Raw genomic sequence first — 19,975 nt, 5'->3', positions numbered from 1 at the left:
GTTCTGCATGCCTACGGCGAAGACAGGGTGGTGCAGACCGCATCTGGAATTGGGAACTAGTTAATCCTCATGCCACCTGAAACATAACAACAAGCAGCACAATACACGTTGTGCTGCATACACTGTACTTCCACTGCTGCGCAATCACAACAAGCAAACTGGGAAAAACATTTCCTAGGTAAGAATAGATTTTTAAATTTTTTATTATTATGCCTGTTGAAAGCTTCAAGTCCATGAGAGCTTCAGCAAGTAGTAAGTAGGTATGTGCGTAAAATTTCAAAGATGAATTGATTTAAAGGAAACAATCATTATCAGACAGATCTTTTATTTCCTTGTCCTATACTGCAAGTAGCATTTGCTTGTGACTAATATTGCGAAAGTTAGGACTCTTTAAAAGCAGTGAAAATGCATCAATTTCTGGCCAACGTTTCAATGCATGCATTCAATCGGGGTCGATATTTAAAAATGGGACCTTCCCACTTTCAAACTTCTAATTTAACCTACTTTCCAAATACTGCTATCATTAGAAAGCTTGCTGAACACAGAAACAGATAATTTATAACAATGATGTTCTAATTAATTTGTTAATTAATAATTCCACTGCGTGCAAGAGGCATCCTGATTAGATGTCCGAGCCACCTCTGGCTTTGGCTCATGTCGACTCTGAGTCTCTCCTGAATGACCAAACTTCTCACTCTTTTTTCTCAGTCTTTTCCTAAGGTCCTGGACACTCTTCAGAGGAAACTTATTTCGGCCGCTTGTGTTATATTTAAATTTGATGAATGTCCTTGCTCACCCAAAAGCTTGTGAAAGGGGTTTGTCAACTGCAAATACGGAGAAATGTTGCCCGAGTCCTATAAAACGTGCACGCGGCCTTGATCGAAAAATGTTAAAATTGTGATTAAAACTAGCACACCTGTTCTATGTTATCGTTAGTGGTTTATAGCAGTCAGATGAAAAATGTAAACGCAGTGAAACACGGAAGAGACAGCGGTTTGGACGGCACTCAAAATGTGTGAGTATGGTTTGTTCAGTGACCAGATTTTAGAGCCATTCAGACATGTTTTATTGTACAGAGACTTTATAGTAGAGCAGGGGTGTCCAAATCCGGTCCTCAAAAAATTAGCAGCTCATCAGCCAGCTCTGCAGTAAGTAGCAAGTGTGTTGGAGGAGGGGAACATCTAAAACATGCAGGATAGCGGCCTTCGAGGACCAGATTTGGACACCCCTGTAGTCGAGGATGAGCCTGAAGGTCCAGTGACCAAATCCTGGAGACAAAGCTTCAAAAGTGTCTTGGGGTTTCCTGATGAAGAGTGAACATTTTTTACTTGCTTTTGCTGCTCGAAGCGGGTTTCAAAGGTTAAAAAAACGGTTCATTTTTGAAAAATGCCCCAATTGTGTCGATATGCATATCAAACTATTCGTCTTGACACAATGAATCCAAAAATGTACATGTATACTTTGGTTGGGCATCCGACATCAAATGAGGGAGCTATGACCCAAATTATGAAAAGGTCAATGACCCTTTGTGAAAAGTCAAATTCACATAAACGATTAACATATTTATAAAAAAATTTCATTATCCATCAGGAAATCCCAAGGCACTTTCAAATATTTGTATTCAGGGTTTAGTTACGGGCCCTCAAGCCTGATCCTTTACTGTTAGAGTCTATGTACTTAGGACACAACTTGTCCTCAAAGGTAGGACTACTTTGGCTAACTAGGACAATTAGCCTACAAGTGAGGCAATAGTGTGAACATTGTTGACAATGGCAGCTGTGCACTTCACTACAGGCAAAGCACTAGATGTGAATTACTAGATTATTGTATCTACTAACAATAAGTCTCACATCTTAACCTTCAAGTTGTGATCAAATCCCAAGCTACTGTGGTAAAAATTATGAAAGTAGAACTTGCATAATAAATGCCTGAGCTGTTTTTAGCTCACTCTTGGCTTGAAATCAACAAAACATCTTTTTACCATTGTGCCAAGTTATCAAAATTGGGATTGAATAAAACTGACAATAAAAAAATTCAAACAATATTTTTAATTTTCCCTCATTGTGGTGACCCTTGAAAGTCGATTTTTGTACTGAATGTGTACTTTTTAAATTTTGCTCAAGGAGAGAAGTGTTTCAACTTTTACCATAGTCTTTTTCAGTTTCTGTACTTCTACTTAAGTACATAGCGTTAGTAATTTTGCTAACTGTGATTTAAAATAGTCTAAAAGTTCTGTTGACATCCTTTTATTGAGTGCTTGTGAGGTGTGATTAAAAAAAAACAACTTGTAGTTGAGATCCTCCCTCCCTCCCTGCCTTCCAATTCCGTCTTGGGTTACATTCCACCCTCCCCGACCTGGACCTCTTCATCGGGGACTTTATATTCTCTTCACGGGTGCCCTCAGAGCTAGTGCTGAAAAACACAGACTGACACAGACACTTTTCGCATGTCTTTGTGAAGCCAGGTGGGATTTATGGTGAGTACACACCATACTCAACTTTAAAATGAAAAACAAATTTAATGACTAGAATTGCCACATAGTAAAGGTATATTTAGATTTGTAGGTATGTTGTACATTTGTTATAGGATTTTCTTTGAGAAAAAGACCTCATTGATATCTCCTTTTACTGTAATGATTTCAGATCCTTGAATGTCAGAGATTAAAGAGAAAATTGGATGATCTTAACATTGGCACTTATATAATAGGTTTACATGTAAAAAGGACATCAGTACTAAAATGCTCCGCCCAAAAGGCTCTGTAGTGATTTAAGGGCTTTTTTTGTGATTAGATTTACGACAAATTGGCCCGCCCCCTTTTGGAGCTCGGTTTGTTATTTTTTCGGTCTCAACGGTCTACGTCACGGGAGGCAGGCAAGCGTGGTAATAGTTCTGTTGTCTAAAACGGCGACCGATCGCCACCAAAATGCAAATTCACATTACTAATCTTGTCCACTTCAACCTGTGAAAGTATAAAAGTGTTCTGCACAATAGTTTGGATCTATTGACAGCAAATGTGAGCTCAAATCAAAAGGAGAACTTCCTGCTGTGATCATTTATTAGCAATGTTCATGGGTCTGTGTTACTTGCCAGTACATACCGGTACTTTTTTGGACAGCATCAATTTTCTCGCCTCAAAATCAAAGAAAAGATGTGTTAATTTTCATATAAATGAATAAAAAAAATTTATAAGAATGTAAACCACCATGTAAAATGTTTTCTGTTGTCCAAAAATAAGAATGATGTTTAAACGTATTGACCTTTGAATACAACAAACAGAAAACCTTAATCTCTTTTATTTAAAGACTTCTGATAAAAATATTTGATAACACAAGGAGATGTATAATTTTCATTTGACAAGATTAATTCCATCACTTTTTATGTCAAAATAAAGAATTTAAATTTTTGTTGTTTTTCGGATATTTACCACCGACAAAAATTGAAACCCTTCAATCTCCAATTTTTTATAAATTTTTTTTAATTTTCGACATTTCCTACAAAAAGTAAATAAAGTAACAAGTAAAAAATGTAAAAGTAAAAAAAAAAAAAAAAAAACATTAATGAGAGGCATGCTTTTAATTGGATTCCCACAATTTATTTGTATTTTTTTTTTTTTTTAATTTAAACTCTTTAATCCAAAAAATAAGAAAATACAATCTGTTGTTGGAGATAAAAATTGAACCACTATATCAAAATTTCAATTCAAAGAAAAAAAAAAAGCTAAATCCATCCAAACAAGATCCAAAAACGCAAAATCACAGAAGTACTTAAACAGAAACAAACTTTAGGTCCTTCTGCAAAGCGAGAAGAAATAACAGAAGACAAAAGTCATAGACAGAGTCAGACATTTTCAGACCCTCTTTTACCCTAACATTTAAAAAAAATTGGAAATATAATATAAATAAGTTCCTGGGATTGAATGGCTGGGCTATGAAAAGACAAGTAAATTCATCAATGGCAGTGAATGAGTTAATAACAAAGTAACCAACGACAAGACTGACACAATGAGACAAAAACAGCAAAGCACTGACAACAATCAAAAGAACATGTCACGCAACACTGCGACACCTTCCTTCCACCGCAGCCGCACCTAAATTGCAGCAACTGCTGATTTCCAGCAGAAAAGGCGCACACCCAATACTGCATTGTTGTTGTTTTCCACCTTATCAAAGACCCCGCTGGGCTTGTTTGGAATAGTCAGCCCAGCCCTCAAAGCTCCCGTGAGGTTCCCATTGTAAATTCAGCCTAGTGGATCTCTGCACAGCCAGCCTCCATTGACGGCCTTATTGAGCCTGGATTGCCTTGATACAGTGGCGGGCTAAAATCCATTCATCAAGCGCTTGCTCATGTGGGTTGCAGTTGGTTTATTGTTTGCTGTGTTAACCAGCTACGCAGTGTGAAAATACATTATCATTGATTAAAAATGAAGGGGCCCCAGTAATGATCCCTGTGGCACTCCATGAAGGGAGAACTGTAGCCTCTTTTTGCAGACACCTGGCCATCGCAGAAGTTTAGTATACTTACCTCACAGCAGCATTCCTTTTCAGTGCATCAGTTCAGGAGAAGGGACTGCTGGGTGTTAAGTTTGACACCCACGTTCCATTTTTTTTTTTACTCAATATTGCGATTCAATATGCAATTATTTTTTTAAGGCCCTCTTCCCACGTATTTTTTTTTTAAGAAACACAAGCCATAAATTAATCTGTACTACAATAAAAAGTGTCAAATTTCTTATATGAAAATGTTTTGGTCTTAAATGTTATGCGTATAATGAAATAAAACCTACCAAACCTTAAATTAATAAGAGTTTATTTATTTACTTCAATTTTCAGTTTTTAACACATTAAACACCTGGACTTGTTTTTTAAGTGTTCACTATGATAACTTCACAAAATTGTACAAAACAAATGTTTACAGTACTGACACATTTACATTTATCATTTATCATCATCTTAGTCCTCATAATCATCATAATCATCATAAACATAATCTTACCAAATCACACCAAACTGTCCTTTATTAGAGAGATGCATACCCCTAATACACGTAAATGTGTAAAGTAAAATCTACTCACTGACCAAAATGAAGCTGAGTTTTTAGGGTGGGTCCTTTATATTGCAGGCTTTGCGATTTGAAAATTTCATTCCATTACACTGCAGTGTCGACTTGAATTGAATTTATTGATGATCCCTAGTAAAAAAATAATGTGAGGACAGACCAACAGCTTCAATATCTGAAAAAAATAGGCCGTATTTGGACCAAAACAAGGTTTCTGCCCGCCAGCAACAAACTGTAGGTCAGTGCCTGTGATAATGTTTACGCCAGCAGAGAAGGCCTGGCTGGCCCTCAGTTTGTGCTGTGACATCATTGTGCACTCTCAAAGCTCCCGTGGAGTTTCTATTGTCAGTTCAGCCAATGGCTCTCTTCACAGCCCGGCGCTATTGACGGCCTTATTAAGCACGGATTGCCCTGAAAACTCTCAAATCCTCATTGGCTCTCCCCCTCTTTTTTCCTCCCGCTCACTCCCTATAGGTCGACGCCGTGAATGGGGGCTCAGTTCCCCTTGTGGGTAGTCAGTGAACCTGCTTTGCGGTCCCTTGCCATCCTCTTCGTCCTCTTACATTGCGAATGAGGAGTAGGAGGAGAAGACGAGGAAGAGATGTCGCCATTCACCATTTGCTGCCGAGGCTTTTACAGCTGCCAGTGGAAACGCTTGAGGAAAGGCGGCGAAAGTAAAGTAAAGACACTTTTATGCTTACCTTTGTCTCGATAGTTTATATACTTTGTATGTTTATGAACGCATACAAGCAGAATTGAGTATACAGTGAAGCCCTGCCGCAGCATATCGGGGTTCATCGTTTGCTTTTAACAAGTTTGGAATTAACGTCCATGCTTATTTACGGTAGCCCATCTATGGCGTCTTGTACTGTATGTTAACATTAAACTAGCTGACCTTTGTTAGACAAAACTATATACAGTTAACTCCCCGCGATTTGCTGGGGCCAAAAGATAAAGCTCCAATAAGTGTTTTCCACAGAAAACGTGAATTTGCTTCCCCCCCTCCAAAAAAAACAAAAACAACAAAAATCAATATTAAAAGAAATACATATTTTCATAATTAAAAAAAAAATGCATATGGGCGAATCTGCAGGTGACTAAGTGTGAATATGCTGCTTTTGTTTGGGTGAACATTTTGGTGGTTAAATATACTGTTTAATTATTTTTGTTGTGTGTAATGCTGCTCCGTGTGTGTGCTAAAGTAGCAGTTGTTTGAAGATGTGTAATTGCTGTAAGATCCATGCTAATTTATATTAGCCTGTCTATGGGGTTTCACATGCAAGCACTAAGCAGACTTTGGTCTGGTTACAGTTTCGTTGAACTTTTTGGTGTGTAAATACAAAATTTAAAATTCTCTTATGTTTTATGTGTCAGTTTGACGGTAAACGTTAAATTCGAGTGGGCGAGATAATCGTCTTTTTTCCTCAAAGTGATGATATACGATCACTACCAATTTCTTTTGAGCAAGAGAGTCGGAACAGTGGCTGAGAAATACTTTAAAGGCGTGTTATAGTACGTTTAAGTGTGTTTAACAGCGTGTGGGAGATGTAAAACTAATAATGTGAACAAAATGTTTTTATGTGGTCTCTATATTGCAATTTCTTAACAGATCAAACTCGAATGTATCACCCACAATAAGCGGGGCTTCACTGTACTAGGTTAGTGTTTCCCAATTATAGTCTTTTTTTTATGTTGTTCTGGATAGCAATAATATTGACAATAAAAATATCATTTACTATATATCGGTGTATTATCCAGAAAAGCGCTATATAAATTTGATGCATTATTATTATTATTATTATTATTATTTTTATTACTATTGACGATTCATAATTCATAATTCAGTCATAACTATTGTTAGTGATTTAAGGCAGCGTATTTATTGGTGGAAAAATAGATGCTAAATAACAAGAAATAGATGTCGTAACTAGGTCCTGGTGAAGTTCAGAAAGTGCTAAGAGTGGCCTTTTATGGAAAATTGACTTTTTATTGCATGTGCCTGCAAAGCCATAAAACAACTTGCTCTGTTTTCCTTGTGTTTTCCACCACTGCAACCGTTGGAAATCTTCCGGCATGTAATCACAGATTAACATTCCAGCCTGTCCAACTCAGTCATGTAGTAACTTTTGCCAAGGAACCACTTTGCACTGTAAAATTCAACATTTAGGACATAGGAAATGCTAAAAAAAAAAAAAAAAATCAGCATTTGCAATTCATTACAAAGCAGCTACCATGTGTTCTTTTTATTGAAATGCTTTTATTTTCAACAGTAGTGGAAAGTAACAATGTACGCATACTTTCTTGCTGTACTTTTGTAATTTTTCAGAAAACTGTACTCTAAGATTTTTATGACACCTTTTACTTTTAGTCCCTTTGAAAACAGATGTCTTTACTTTCTACTCCTTAACCTCATAAATAAAGAGATGTAAAGTCATGCGCATTGGAAATGTAGATTTATTGATTGATTGGTTGATCAACTGAGCTCTTTTCATCCAAACAGATGGATAGACGTGCATATTATTCATCCTATTGCCCTTTTCACCACTTTAGTGCGTATGCTGGTGGCTCTCATTCCTCATTCTGATCACCCTGCTGTCAGTGTCCTGGATGTACATCTGCCTGGTCACTTCAAATGACCAAGAGGATGTTAACTGGTAAACAAAAACGAGCACACAAAAAGCCTAAAACTTTGGCTTCCTGTTGTTTTTGGCTCTACTGTATTTCTCTATTGTTCTTCTTAGGAAGGGCTTCATCAAACTGAAGCGCTGGGTGAACTGGTTCATGGTGCTGATCATCATCTCAGCAGTTTTAACCAGCTACTGTCTGCTGCTGCTGGTGAGAATACAAGATCATTCATTAAAAGAGGGGGTCCCAGTAAGGATCCCCGTGGTACTCCATTTTTATGCCATCGTATAAATATGGTATAATTGTATTTCCAAGCAGACACTGTAACTGTAATTTCATTCTTTAGCTTTTTGCTTTGTTCCAAGTTGCCTTGAGAGAACCACTCAACTTACATTGGCTGCATAAGGTAAGTTGACTTCTTTGTTTGCTCCTGATTGGGTTGTGTTATTTACATTACAGCATGTCATTTTTTTTAATCTGCTTTTCTCTCTCTAAAGGGCCTCCTTATCCTTGGTTTGCTTTTCATATCTTTCGGAATCATCGGAATAAGTCTCCAGTGGAAGCGAGAATGGCCAACTGTTCTTCTCTCACTCCAGGTAGGTACTCCTTGAACGGAATTGACAATCTCTTGGTCACCAATCGCCGTAGTCAGATGGTAACTGTATGTTTTCCATGTGTTGCGATGAATGCGGTTAATGTGCTTTTATGCTTTGGAAGGCGACTGCTCCTTTCCTGCAGTTCGGTGCTGTTGGAAGTTTGGTTCTGCTGAGCCCATTTGTCTTCGAGGGATTCCACGTGGCCAAAACCAAATGTATGCTATGCAAATCATCCAATTGTCAAATTGCACAAAAGAAATTATATAATTTTGTTTGCTGGTAAACTCTTAAATTCGGGAAAATATGAATCAATATTTAAAATCATAAAAGCATAACAACGTATCGTGGCTTCTTTGTGCCAAGGAACTATGTTAAAGTGAGTTGAGGAGCCTTATTTAGTCACAAGTGGTGCTGCGTCCCCATTTTGTGGTATCTTAGTACCAATTAATTCTTTTGAATTGAGTTGGTCAGCTTTTTTATTTAAACAAAAATAATGCCGCCATGTTGTGTGATCTTGGTGTCAAGAACTTATGTTGAAATACACTTAACAAAAATATAAACTCAAAGTGTAACGTTTAAGGCACACCTGTGCACTAATCACGGTGTCTAATCAGCATCTTGATATGGCACACCTATGAGGTGGGATGGATTATCTTGGCAAAGGAGAAGTGCTCACTGTCACAGATTTAGACCTGTTTGTGAACCAATGTTTGAGAGAAATTGTGATATTGTGCATGTGGAAAAAGTTTTAGACCTTTGAGTTCATCTCATAAAAGTGGGAGCAAAAACAAAAGTGTTGCATTTATATTTTTGTGTGTAAGATGAGGAGCCTCATTAAATACAAAAGCAGGGCTTTGCCGCCATCTTGTGGCATCATGGTGCCAAGGAACAATGTGGAAGCGAGTTAAGGGCTTAATTTAGAGAAAAGTAGTGATTTGCCACCATCTTGTGGTTTCTTGGTTCCAAGGACCTATGTGGAAATGAGTTGAGAAGCCCCATGTAAATAAAGGTAATTCTTTGTCACAATCTTGTGGCATCTTGGTGACAAGCAATAATGTAAAAGTGAGTTGAGGAGCTTCATTTAAACCAAAGTAGTACTGTGGCACCATTTTATGGCATCTTGGTACCAAGGAAACAATGTGGATGTGATTTGAGGAGCTTCATTTATATGCCTTCATCTTGTGGCATGTTAGCGCTGAGGAACTACAGTATGTTGAAATGAGTTGAGGAGCTTTATTCAAACAGAAGTAGTGCTATGGCGCCATCTTTTATCATCTCGATGAGGAACTATGAAACTATGTGGAAGTGAGTTGAGAAGCTTAATTTACACAAAAGTAGTGCTTTGACACCATATTGTGGCTTCTTGGCACCAAGGAATGATGTGGAAGTGAGTTGAGGAGAGGAGTTTCATTTAAGCAAAAATGGTGCTTTGCCGCCCTCTTGTGGCATCTTGTTTCCAAGAAACTGTGATGTGAGTTGAGGATCCCCCAATGTAAACAAAAGTAGTGCCGCCATTTTGTGGCATCTTGGTGACAAGGAATTATGTTAAAGTGAGTTGAGGAGGCTCATTTAAACAAAAGTAGTGCTTTGCCACCATTAAGTGGTGCAATTATAAAACTTTTTGAACGAGATCACCACGTTTTCCCATTTGTAAAAAAACAATCACTTAAACAACCAAAACTAAAATTGTAAAATCACAGTTCGTAGAGTATTGGAAAAGAGTAAACTGCTGTGTCCACCTGGACTCTGATTTGCTAACCGAATAAGCAGCACCTGCATAGCGATACTTTTTGTGACATTTTTGATTGGTGGTGCCATGAGGCGTAAGATTTTTCTTAGGTAAAATATGTGTCAATTAAGGTTGGTAAGCACGGCCTTAGAACAGTATATAAAGAAGTGCATAAAAATCCAGGGAGTCAATTTATTGCCTGACTCAATTTTTTCCTCTGACCAGGCTCTCGCTTCCTGATAGCATCGTTATACGCTGCAGTGTCAGCAGCCATCCTCTTGTGCCCTTTACTCATCCACTCACCTTGTCTGATCGACCACAGCGACTTGCCTCCGAAGCCAAAGCTCATCGGCCACCGAGGCGCGCCAATGGTGAGCATGCGTCCCGATGGAAAAAGCAGAGCGAGCAAATATGGGCCTCACGTGTTCACTTGCATTGCGCCACACACCCGTCCTCCAATCCTGGCTCAGGTGTGAACCCGCAATGTGAGGGCCCTGTGTGTGGAGATGTATGGAGGTGTACATTACACGATGGAGGGCGCGTTTGCTGTTGGCTCACAAACAAGCTGAGATGAACACGCAGCATGGCGTTGTGTACCTTGGCACCGTTTCTTTGTGTTTGCGTGTGTGCTCAGGCGTGTGTCTCACCATGTGTGATGTTTGCGTTCAGCTGGCCCCCGAGAACACGATGATGTCGTTCCAGAGGAGCCTCCAATGCGGCGTGGCGGCCTTTGAGACAGACGTGCAGATCAGGTACCGGCCTATATAATTATAGCTTTAAGAAATACTTTAAACATTCTATCTATCTATCTATCTATCTATCTATCTATCTATCTATCTATCTATCTATCTATCTATCTATCTATCTATCTATCTATCTACAGCATAACAGTTTTATGCCGCAGGAATTTCAATTTCAATTTTTAAATAAAATTGTATTTTAGTAATGTAAAACAGTAGTTTATTGGAAACATTTTTTCCATAATGTAATTGTATTTAAAAATATAGTTTACATTTGAATTTTATGTGTTTCTAATCCAACACACAAAAAGTACTGCCGATGTGTTGGCCATTTCCTTAACAAATGACTTTGCAATCTGTCAATTATACTGTGTAATATTTGTATCTTTTGTAATCCACCTCACTTGAAAGTTTACACTGTGCAATAATACCATTGGAACCTGCAATACTCAAATAGCTGCCAACCTCAAACTCACTGTCCTTTTTTTCATTAAGTTTTAAACTCTAATTGTTATGTTCATCCCTTTTTTCTTCAGTATTTTCTGTATCTTCCATTATTTAAAATTGCTCCATTCTTTTTTATAAGTGGAAGGAGACGAACAAGGTTAAGAATTTTATTGCCCAGTGCTGCCGTTGTGTTTTACTGTGCATATGACATCATAATACATCTTGTATCTTGAATATAACTTGTGCTGATTCACACGAATGCATTATTCTGATTCATTCCCTAATTCTGTCTGTAAATTAGTAAAGACAGAATTCCATTCTTGATGCACGATCAACATTCGGGCTTCCTAAGGAGAACGACAGACGTACAAAAGAAGTTTCCGCACAAAGATTTCAACGGAAGCACCGAGTTGACCTGGAAGGACTTGCAAAGTCTGAATGCAGGAGAATGGTTCCTACAGGTTAGCGCTCACCTTTAAATATCCTCATAAGTAATGTACAATTGGATTAAACATACCAAGTGTGCCCATAAATGCCATAGGGATTAAAAAATTGCCTGTTTTTTGAGGAAAAACATTGATAAAGTGAAGATGATTAATATTTCTAGAGGAATAAAAGATGAATTTAGATTGTGTCTTGAAGAATTGGAGAACCACTCTGAAATAGATGTTTGCATTTTATGTTTTCCAGACGGATCCTTTCCGATCATTGTCCCAGCTGTCTGCAGAGGATAAAGAAGAGGCCCGGAATCAGAGCGTTGCGTCTTTACTGCAGCTCCTGAACCTCGCCAAGAGCCACAACGTCTCGGTCATATTCGACCTTTACAGTCCCGACCAGGAGACTGACACGGTGGATGTGGTCAAAACCATCCTGATGTCTGACGTGGACCCAAACCTGGTAGGCCTCATTTCACCCTCACACTTGGAATTATACTCCAACCAGTCACCCAATCAGATTTCTTTCTAGACCCTGGAGTGGGCATAGTCAAAGATAACAGTAAAGCAACAACATACAAATATATTGATAGGCTTATAGTGTTTCGGCGCGGTTCGATTTTGAAAGGGGAAGTCAACCCAAACATATATTTTTTCAAGAATGTGTTCTATGCAAGCCCACTCGTTGAAACGAGGCATTCTGCTAAATATTGCGTTTGTGGAATAAGAGTTAATCAACCCGTTTTTAGCCATCTCTGGCGGTGGCCATTTTGTCACTTCTGTTGACTGAAAATGACATCACAACTGCTCAGGGCTCAGGTAACGACCAATCACGGCTCAGCTTCAGAAAACAGGTCAGCCGTGATTGGTCGTTACCTGAGCACTGAACAGTTGTGATGTCATTTTCAGTCGACAAAAGTGACAAAATGGCCGCCCCTTGAGATGGCTAAAAAGGGGTGGATTTTGCTACTTAACTCATGTTCCACAAACGCAGTATTAATCAGAATGCTGTGTTTCAACTAGTGGGCCTGCATACAACATATTCTTGAAAAAAATATGTGTGGGTTGACTTCTGCTTCAAGGAATCATTTTTATGTCTTTACGGTATACAGACAAGTCCCAATTTAGATTTGCGCTTATTGCAGTACCACATTGCGCCACAACATGTCAGGCAGCATTGGGCGCTACAAGAAGAGCTGCAGCATAATTAACAGCAGGAAGAAGTGGCATGTTAGTTTTAAGCTAGTGGGCTTTCGTCATTACTGACTTGGTTGAGCATTTCGTTGTTCATAATATGTATATAATGTTCAATTCTCTTTTTTTCTTTTGTCTTCACTATGCTAATTTCTGTTATCCCAGCTAGCATTTTGAATTGTATGTTTTGTGTGTTTTGTGAAGCCCTTTCAGACTTTCCTGTGATTAAGGGCTATATAAATAAATTTAACTTGACTTGACATGTTAGCACTAAGCTAGCAGACTTTCATAAGATGAACTTCTGAAGTTTGTTTGAGCATTTTGCCATTTAAATATACAATGTTTGATTCTCTTTTGTTTAATGTGTCAGTTATATGGTAAAGTACTACTGGGTGTGACAAGTAAACTGCTATTAGCAAGCACACTTTACCTCTTATTTGCAGAAGTGTGTGAGCGAATCTTGTTTTTGTTTCCTCAAAGTGATGTTTTATGGTAGTCTCACATTTCTTGACAGCAAAAAGTCATGTCATCATGTCATCTTCCAAACCGCTTATCCTATACAGGGTCGCGGGGAGTTGCTGGAGACTATCCCAGCCGTCAATGGGCGAAGGCAGACTACACCCTGAACTGGTCGCCAGCCAGTCGCAGGGCACACATAGACACTGTCACTGAGCGGGAATCGATCCCACGCTGCCCGCACACAACTCAGGCGTGTGTACCACTACACTATCAGGGACCAAAAAGTGAAAAAAGGTTCTATAGAACACTTAAAAACGTGCATTTTGATAAAAGTGTGTTTAAATGTGTTTAATGCATGTGAGAAAACTACTAGGATGTAATTGTATTCAACAGAATGTATATTGTCTCTCTAACTTGTGGATTTTTGTCATGGGTGGGTCTGGAATGCAAGCCTCGCCATAAATGGGGGTTCACTATTTATATGTAGTGAACCCCCATTTCCACACCTAACTCTGATCCAACTTTCTAAACCATTTCCAATCATTCATACAGTCAAATGCTTTGGCATCATCTGGAAAAAAAAGAGAAACAGATTGATTATTTTTTCACAATTTCCTTGAAGATATTTGTACATGTCAGTGTTACATGTTTAGCTTTAAACCAAACTGATTGTCTGAAGACTTTATGAAACAAAATATGCCAAAACAGTATGCGAACTAGCATTAAGAGCCTCTAATTATGAAGACTGCCTACTTTTCCACCTCCGTCCTAGATAACCGGGACACTATTGTTACAATTTATGCAATTGCCTTGTTTGCTTGTACAGATCCTGTGGCTTCCTCCTGTAGAACGAGAATATGTGAAAACAGCCGCTCCAGGCTTCATCCACGTCTACAACAACGAACACGACATGTTTCACGACGGAGGCAACCATCTCAATCTGCAATATAACAAATTGAACACAGCTCAAGTCAGGTAATAGGCGCTATGGTGACAGCCTTCACCAAACACTTCCCTCCAAAAGCATTGGTAGAGTGATCACAAGTCCTTGGTTTTGTTTTACTGTAGTGTGAAACTCTCTCTATTACAGGGACACATTCCAAACTCACCTGCAATAGTTAAAAATCAGATATTGAGAGACCAAATAAAACATTTTTTATATATATATATATATATATATATATATATATATATATATATATATATATATATATATATATATATATATGTGTGTTTCATCTCGGGCGGCACGGTGGTCGACTGGTTAGCACGTCCGCCTCACAGTTCAGAGGTCGTGGGTTCGATCCCGGCTCCGGCCTCCCTGTGTGGAGTTTGCATGTTCTCCCCGTGCCTGCGTGGGTTTTCTCCGGGCACTCCGGTTTCCTCCCACATTCCAAAAACATGCATGGTAAGTTGATTGAATACTCTAAATTGCCCCTAGGTGTGATTGTGAGTGCGGATGTTTGTCTCTGTGTGCCCTGCGATTGGCTGGCAACCAGTTCAGGGTGTCCCCCGCCTACTGCCCAAAGACAGCTGGGATAGGCTCCAGCACGCCCCGCGACCCTTGTGAGGAGAAGCGGTACAGATAATGGATGGATGTTTCATCTCACTCAGTGTCATGTAAAACAAATAATTAAACCTTGTACATTAAAATGTTCAACCAAACCATGTAATGTCCAACAAAGGTCAGCTAGCCTAATGCTAGCATAATATGCAAAACGCCATAGACAGGCAGGCTAACAGAAATTAGTATAGATGTTACAGTAATTATAAACCTTACGTTACCATGTGAGTTGCCGTACACAAAGCCGATTTCTGAGGTAGCATAGTGCCAGGAGGCATCCACAATAGCTAAAAATAAAAAGAAGAAAAAGGAGTTGGAATGGCTAATGTATATGCAATGTGTAAAATAGTTTATTGCACTATTTTTTTAATTTGTATGTTTATTTGTCATTGAATTTTAATGAACCCTTTTAACCCCTTGTGTTACTTCCGGGTTCATATATTTAATAGATTAATCACTTAATAGACAACTAATCAATTACCAAATTAATTAATAATAATTTTGATTATCAATTGTTTATAGACCTTGTTGAACTTATAATCGTCCAAATTGTCTGATTTGAGCATTACAACAGAAAATCCTCTCTGATTTCTGTAGTACTACATGAAATGACACTGATTCCATTTGTGTGTTGAATCAATATAAAACATCTGTAAAAAGCTGCTTTTAATTAATGAACTTTTTTGCCTATTTTCTGACATGTTACGGACTAGGCCAGTATCTAAATCTTAAATGATTTGTTTGTGCATTTTCTACACTGTCAATTTGAAATAATGTCCTGTTTTTCAATATAGGGATTGAAATAAAAACATGTTTTTGTATCCGATTCATTGATTTATTGACATAGTATGCGATATATTAATCGATTATTAAAATCATCATTAGTTGCTGCCATAATATTTAATAGAACATGTAAATGTAATTAGGAAAAATATATCATGAAAAAGAACATTTTTAAAAAGAATATCTTTTCTCAAATTTGAAACTCTTTGATCCACAGCATTAAAGTCAATTAATGGAAACACTACAAGCTAATATATTGACTTGAGCTACATATTGATTTTGCTGATATGCAGCTGTGTTTTTTGGTGCGCAACAGGGATCTTGTGAGTCAAAACGTGACAGTGAACACGTGGGTGGTCAACGAGTCGTGGCTCTTCTCGCTGCTGTGGTGCATGGGGGTCAGCTCGGTCACCACCAACACATGCCACCTACTCAGGGACGTGCGGCAGCCCAACTGGATAATGGTACGAGTGGTTGTGCACCTTTTGGTGACTCCTCCAGTCTCTCTGTTGTAACCTGCTGATAACAATATGTGACATTTGCATGGCCACTTAGTTTATAGTGTCATCAGCAAGTTGCAATAGAGAGATTGGAGGAGTCACAGAAAAGCACATTACACTTAAATGCCTTGGAAAGAGACATCAGACAGATTAGGTAATCTTCCTAATCTTTGTGTTTCAGCCCTATCGGACGTACACAATCGTATGGATTACAGTGGATGTTGTTTGTATTGTGTTGATCATTGGAGTGTACTTCCTCCAACGGTAAGCCTGTAAATGCAATTAGAAGAAAAAAGGAGATGTGGATATGATTGATTCCATTGTGATGTCACTCTTTCACAGGAAAAGTCATTGCTGCCAAAGAAAAGGTAATGTATGCATTTGGTCAGGATGAAACACATGCTACACATTTTTATATATACATTTTATATATATATATATATATATACATTATATATATATATATATATATATATATATATATATATATACATTATATATATATATATATATATATATATATATATATATATATATATATATATATATATATATATATATATATATATATATATATATACATGTGAAAGTGGGCATGGAAAGTATTTGGACCCCTTGAATTTTTTCTTTTTTTTGTGTCATTGCAGCCATTTGCCAAAATCAAAAAATGTCATTTGATTTCTCATTAATCCACACTCAGCACCCCATCTTGACAGAAAGAAAAACTGAAATGCAGAAATTGTTGCAAATTTATGAAAAAAGAAAAAAACATATCATATGGTCACAAGTATTCATATTTAACTCACATGCTGTCCATTTCTTCTGATATTCCTTGAGATGGTTCTGCTCCTTTATTGGAGTCCAGCTGTGTCGAATTAAACTGATTGGACTTGATTAGGAAAGGCATACACCTGTCTAGATAAGACTTTACAGCTCACAGTGCATGTCAGAGAAAATGTGAATCATGAGGTCGAAGGAACTGTCCTAGATGATCAGAGACAGATATTGTGGCAGGGCACAGATCTGGCCAGGGTTACAGAAGAATTTCTGCAGCACTCAAGGTTCCTAAGAGCACAGTGGCCTCCATAATCCTCAAATGGAAGATGTTTGGGAAGACCACAACTCTTCCTCGACTTGGCCATCCAGCCAAACTGAGCAATCGTGGGAGAAGAGCCTTGGTAAGAGAAGTAAAGAAGAACCCAAAGATCACTGTGGCTGAGCTCCAGGCATGCAGTCGGGAGATGGGAGAAAGTTACACAAGTCAACTATAACCAGTTGGGGCATTATGGCAGAGTGGCCCGACGGAAGCCTCGCCCGCATAGAGTTTGCTGAAAAACACATGAATGACTCCCAGACTATGAGAAATAAGATTCTCTGGTCTGATGAGACCAAGATTGAACTTTTTGGTGTTAATTCTAAGCAGTATGTGTGGAGAAACCCAGGCACTGCTTATCACCTGCCAAATAACAATTCCTCCAGTGAAATGTGGTGGTGGGATCATCATGTTGTGGATGTTGTGGGGGTGTTTTGCAGCTGCAGGGACAGGACGAGTGTTTACAATTGAAGGAACGATGAATGCAGCCAGGTACAGAGATATCCTGGAGGAAAACCTCTTCCAGAGCGCTCAGGACCTCGGACTGGGCCGAAGGTTCACCTTTCAACAGGGCAGTGGCATGAAGCACACGGCTATAATAACAAAGGAGTGGCTTCAGAACAACTCTGTGACCGTTCTCGACTGGCCCGGCCAGAGCCCTGACCTAAACCTGATTGAGAATCTCTGGACAGGCCAACCTGAACCAGAACTGGAGAGGATCTGCAAATCCAGGTGTGAAAAAGTTGTTGCATCATCCTCAAGAAGACCCAAGGAGGTGCTTCTACTCAATTCTGAGCACAGGGTGTGAACACTTATCTGAATACTTTCCGTACCCACTGTGTGTGTGTGGGGGTGGGGGTGTGTATATATTTATTTATTTATTTATTGATTAAACTCTTGGTAGATGCTAACGTTGAATAAAGCCACTTGATCCAAAAGTAACATACAAATAATCATAATGACATTTCCTGCTCCTTTCCCCAGTGTCAAAGAAACAACGGGAGAACTTGTTGGCCTGGAATGAGAAGGAACTGTCGCCCTTCTTACCAACTGTTTAGTAATGCTACTTCAACTACTACTACTGCTACCAATATTGTACTGTATCGGAGGCCCATGGTGGAGTGATGGAGGAAAGCACAGATGTTGTCGAGCCCAGATGCTTCACCACACGCTCGTTGTCATCCCGCAAGATACCGCAGTTGATCCTGCATCGAAGAAAGACACCACGTAAACTTTTTGTGTTGTTGTCGTCGTCGTCGTCGCTTTGCTCCAATGAGGTTGTGTAACCTAACGGGGTCACAACCGAGCGAGCTCAACCTGATCTGTTGACTTAATGCTGCCCTATAGGTGAATAACTCGGGATTCTCTTGTCAACTGTTGACATCTCATCACGATGACACGGATTGCGTCCCGTCGACTTTGAATGTCGTCATGATGTCTTAAAATCTCGGATTGTGTTGGTTTGTTTTTTTTTCTCTCACTGAGACAAAAGCTTAGGCATGGGCCGACTGTGCAGCTCAGCCAGAAATATTTGTCTCAAGGCCATACTGATTATAATGTCAGTTTAACACATGGAATCTTCAGAGTTAGGCTATACATGCAAATGATCTTGATCATTTTCAAAATTTGCTTCTATTTTGTTTTGATTCTTTTATTTTTAGCTTCCTCTCATTCTAATTGACTAGAGATAAACTGATGTAGGATTTTTCAGGGCCGATAGCGATTATTCGAGATAAAAGAGGCCGATAAACCCCGTATTTGGAGTTCAAAGGGTAAATATTGTCCAAATGTTGAAAAATATTAACTCCAAGCATGTTTTTATTAAAGATTTTTCAAAATAAGTTACATGTTAAAGGTTGTTGTGTTTTGTTTTTTAATCTTGACCTCAAAGAAATTCATGAAAATGTATGAACAGGTAAACGACTTTAGATCTTTAGTCAAGACTTTAGACCTTTATTCTAAAGTGGCAGGGGTGTGAAACATACGGGCAGTGGGTCAAAAGTAACCCCCAGCATGAATTGGAAAGTACAAAAAGACATTTGAACCTCGGCAGAATTGTGAGAATTTTGCTCTTGTAAAAATGGAGATAAGAATTCCTTGATCTACATGAGTTCATGTCATTTGAAAGTGCAGTTTTTCCATTGCCTTGTGACTTCAAAGTTGTGTGCCTTTCAGCACAATTACATCAAACACAAAATACAGTGGCATAAAGAGCCACTTTTCTGAGATACTCATTTTTTTTCTAACATTGACAAACAGATCAGCATGCTTAATTATGCATTTAATAAATTTTAAAAATAGAATAGCCAACAAATCAAAAGATTCACACACTGTAGTTTTTATAAAGTAATAGTGTATTTCCCAATCACTTCTATGAATGTAAAAAATATATATCTTAATAATATTGCACTGATATGATAAACAACTACGGACACAAACAACACAATGCCCTGCTCCAAATACAAGGCCATTTTGCCACGGTAGGAAACTTGCTACTATGACTAGTTTCCATGTACTGTAGTGACGTAAATCCCCTGGCAAACAACTGTCCATCATGGGGGACGCTGTAACGTTAATTAACCTTTATGCATAAATCTATTTATTGATGTCATTACCATTGAGAAAAAGATATTAAAAAAATGAAAGAATCAAAATGGAAAGACAAAGTGGTGATAATCATCATGCTTATATGAAAATGTGAGTCATTGCAATCAAATATTGTTTCATAATCCTGATTGCGATGTTACCTGAGCCTA

At 38.4% G+C, this 19,975-nt stretch overlaps 1 protein-coding gene across 4 annotated transcripts; it reads left to right on the top strand.

Moving 5' to 3' along the window:
- The first annotated feature begins 9 nt into the window (after positions 1–9).
- gdpd2 (glycerophosphodiester phosphodiesterase domain containing 2) lies at positions 10–19,073 on the top strand. 4 transcript variants are annotated; one of them, XM_086024093.1, is made up of 17 exons: positions 10–178; positions 5,530–5,734; positions 7,606–7,709; positions 7,797–7,890; positions 8,027–8,086; positions 8,178–8,276; positions 8,398–8,491; positions 10,231–10,376; positions 10,675–10,757; positions 11,494–11,653; positions 11,883–12,089; positions 14,106–14,254; positions 15,943–16,090; positions 16,308–16,390; positions 16,469–16,494; positions 17,660–17,951; positions 18,204–19,073. In XM_086024093.1, the coding sequence occupies exons 2-17, from the start codon at positions 5,657–5,659 to the stop codon at positions 18,241–18,243; spliced, it is 1,863 nt and encodes a 620-aa protein (XP_085880219.1). In that variant the 5' UTR covers positions 10–178; positions 5,530–5,656; the 3' UTR covers positions 18,244–19,073. The 4 variants fall into 4 exon arrangements, with proteins under 4 accessions (XP_085880219.1, XP_085880216.1, XP_085880220.1 ...); XM_086024090.1 differs by having other exon boundaries at positions 17,660–18,021; XM_086024091.1 differs by lacking the exon at positions 10–178 and adding an exon at positions 2,338–2,476 and having other exon boundaries at positions 17,660–18,021.
- Positions 19,074–19,975: the final 902 nt, after the last annotated feature.

This window comes from Filicampus tigris, chromosome 2 (assembly GCF_054856515.1).
Source record: "Filicampus tigris isolate MCC_2025a chromosome 2, RoL_Ftig_1.0, whole genome shotgun sequence".
Lineage (NCBI taxonomy): Eukaryota > Metazoa > Chordata > Actinopteri > Syngnathiformes > Syngnathidae > Filicampus > Filicampus tigris.
This window is presented reverse-complemented; position numbering and strand designations above follow the sequence as displayed.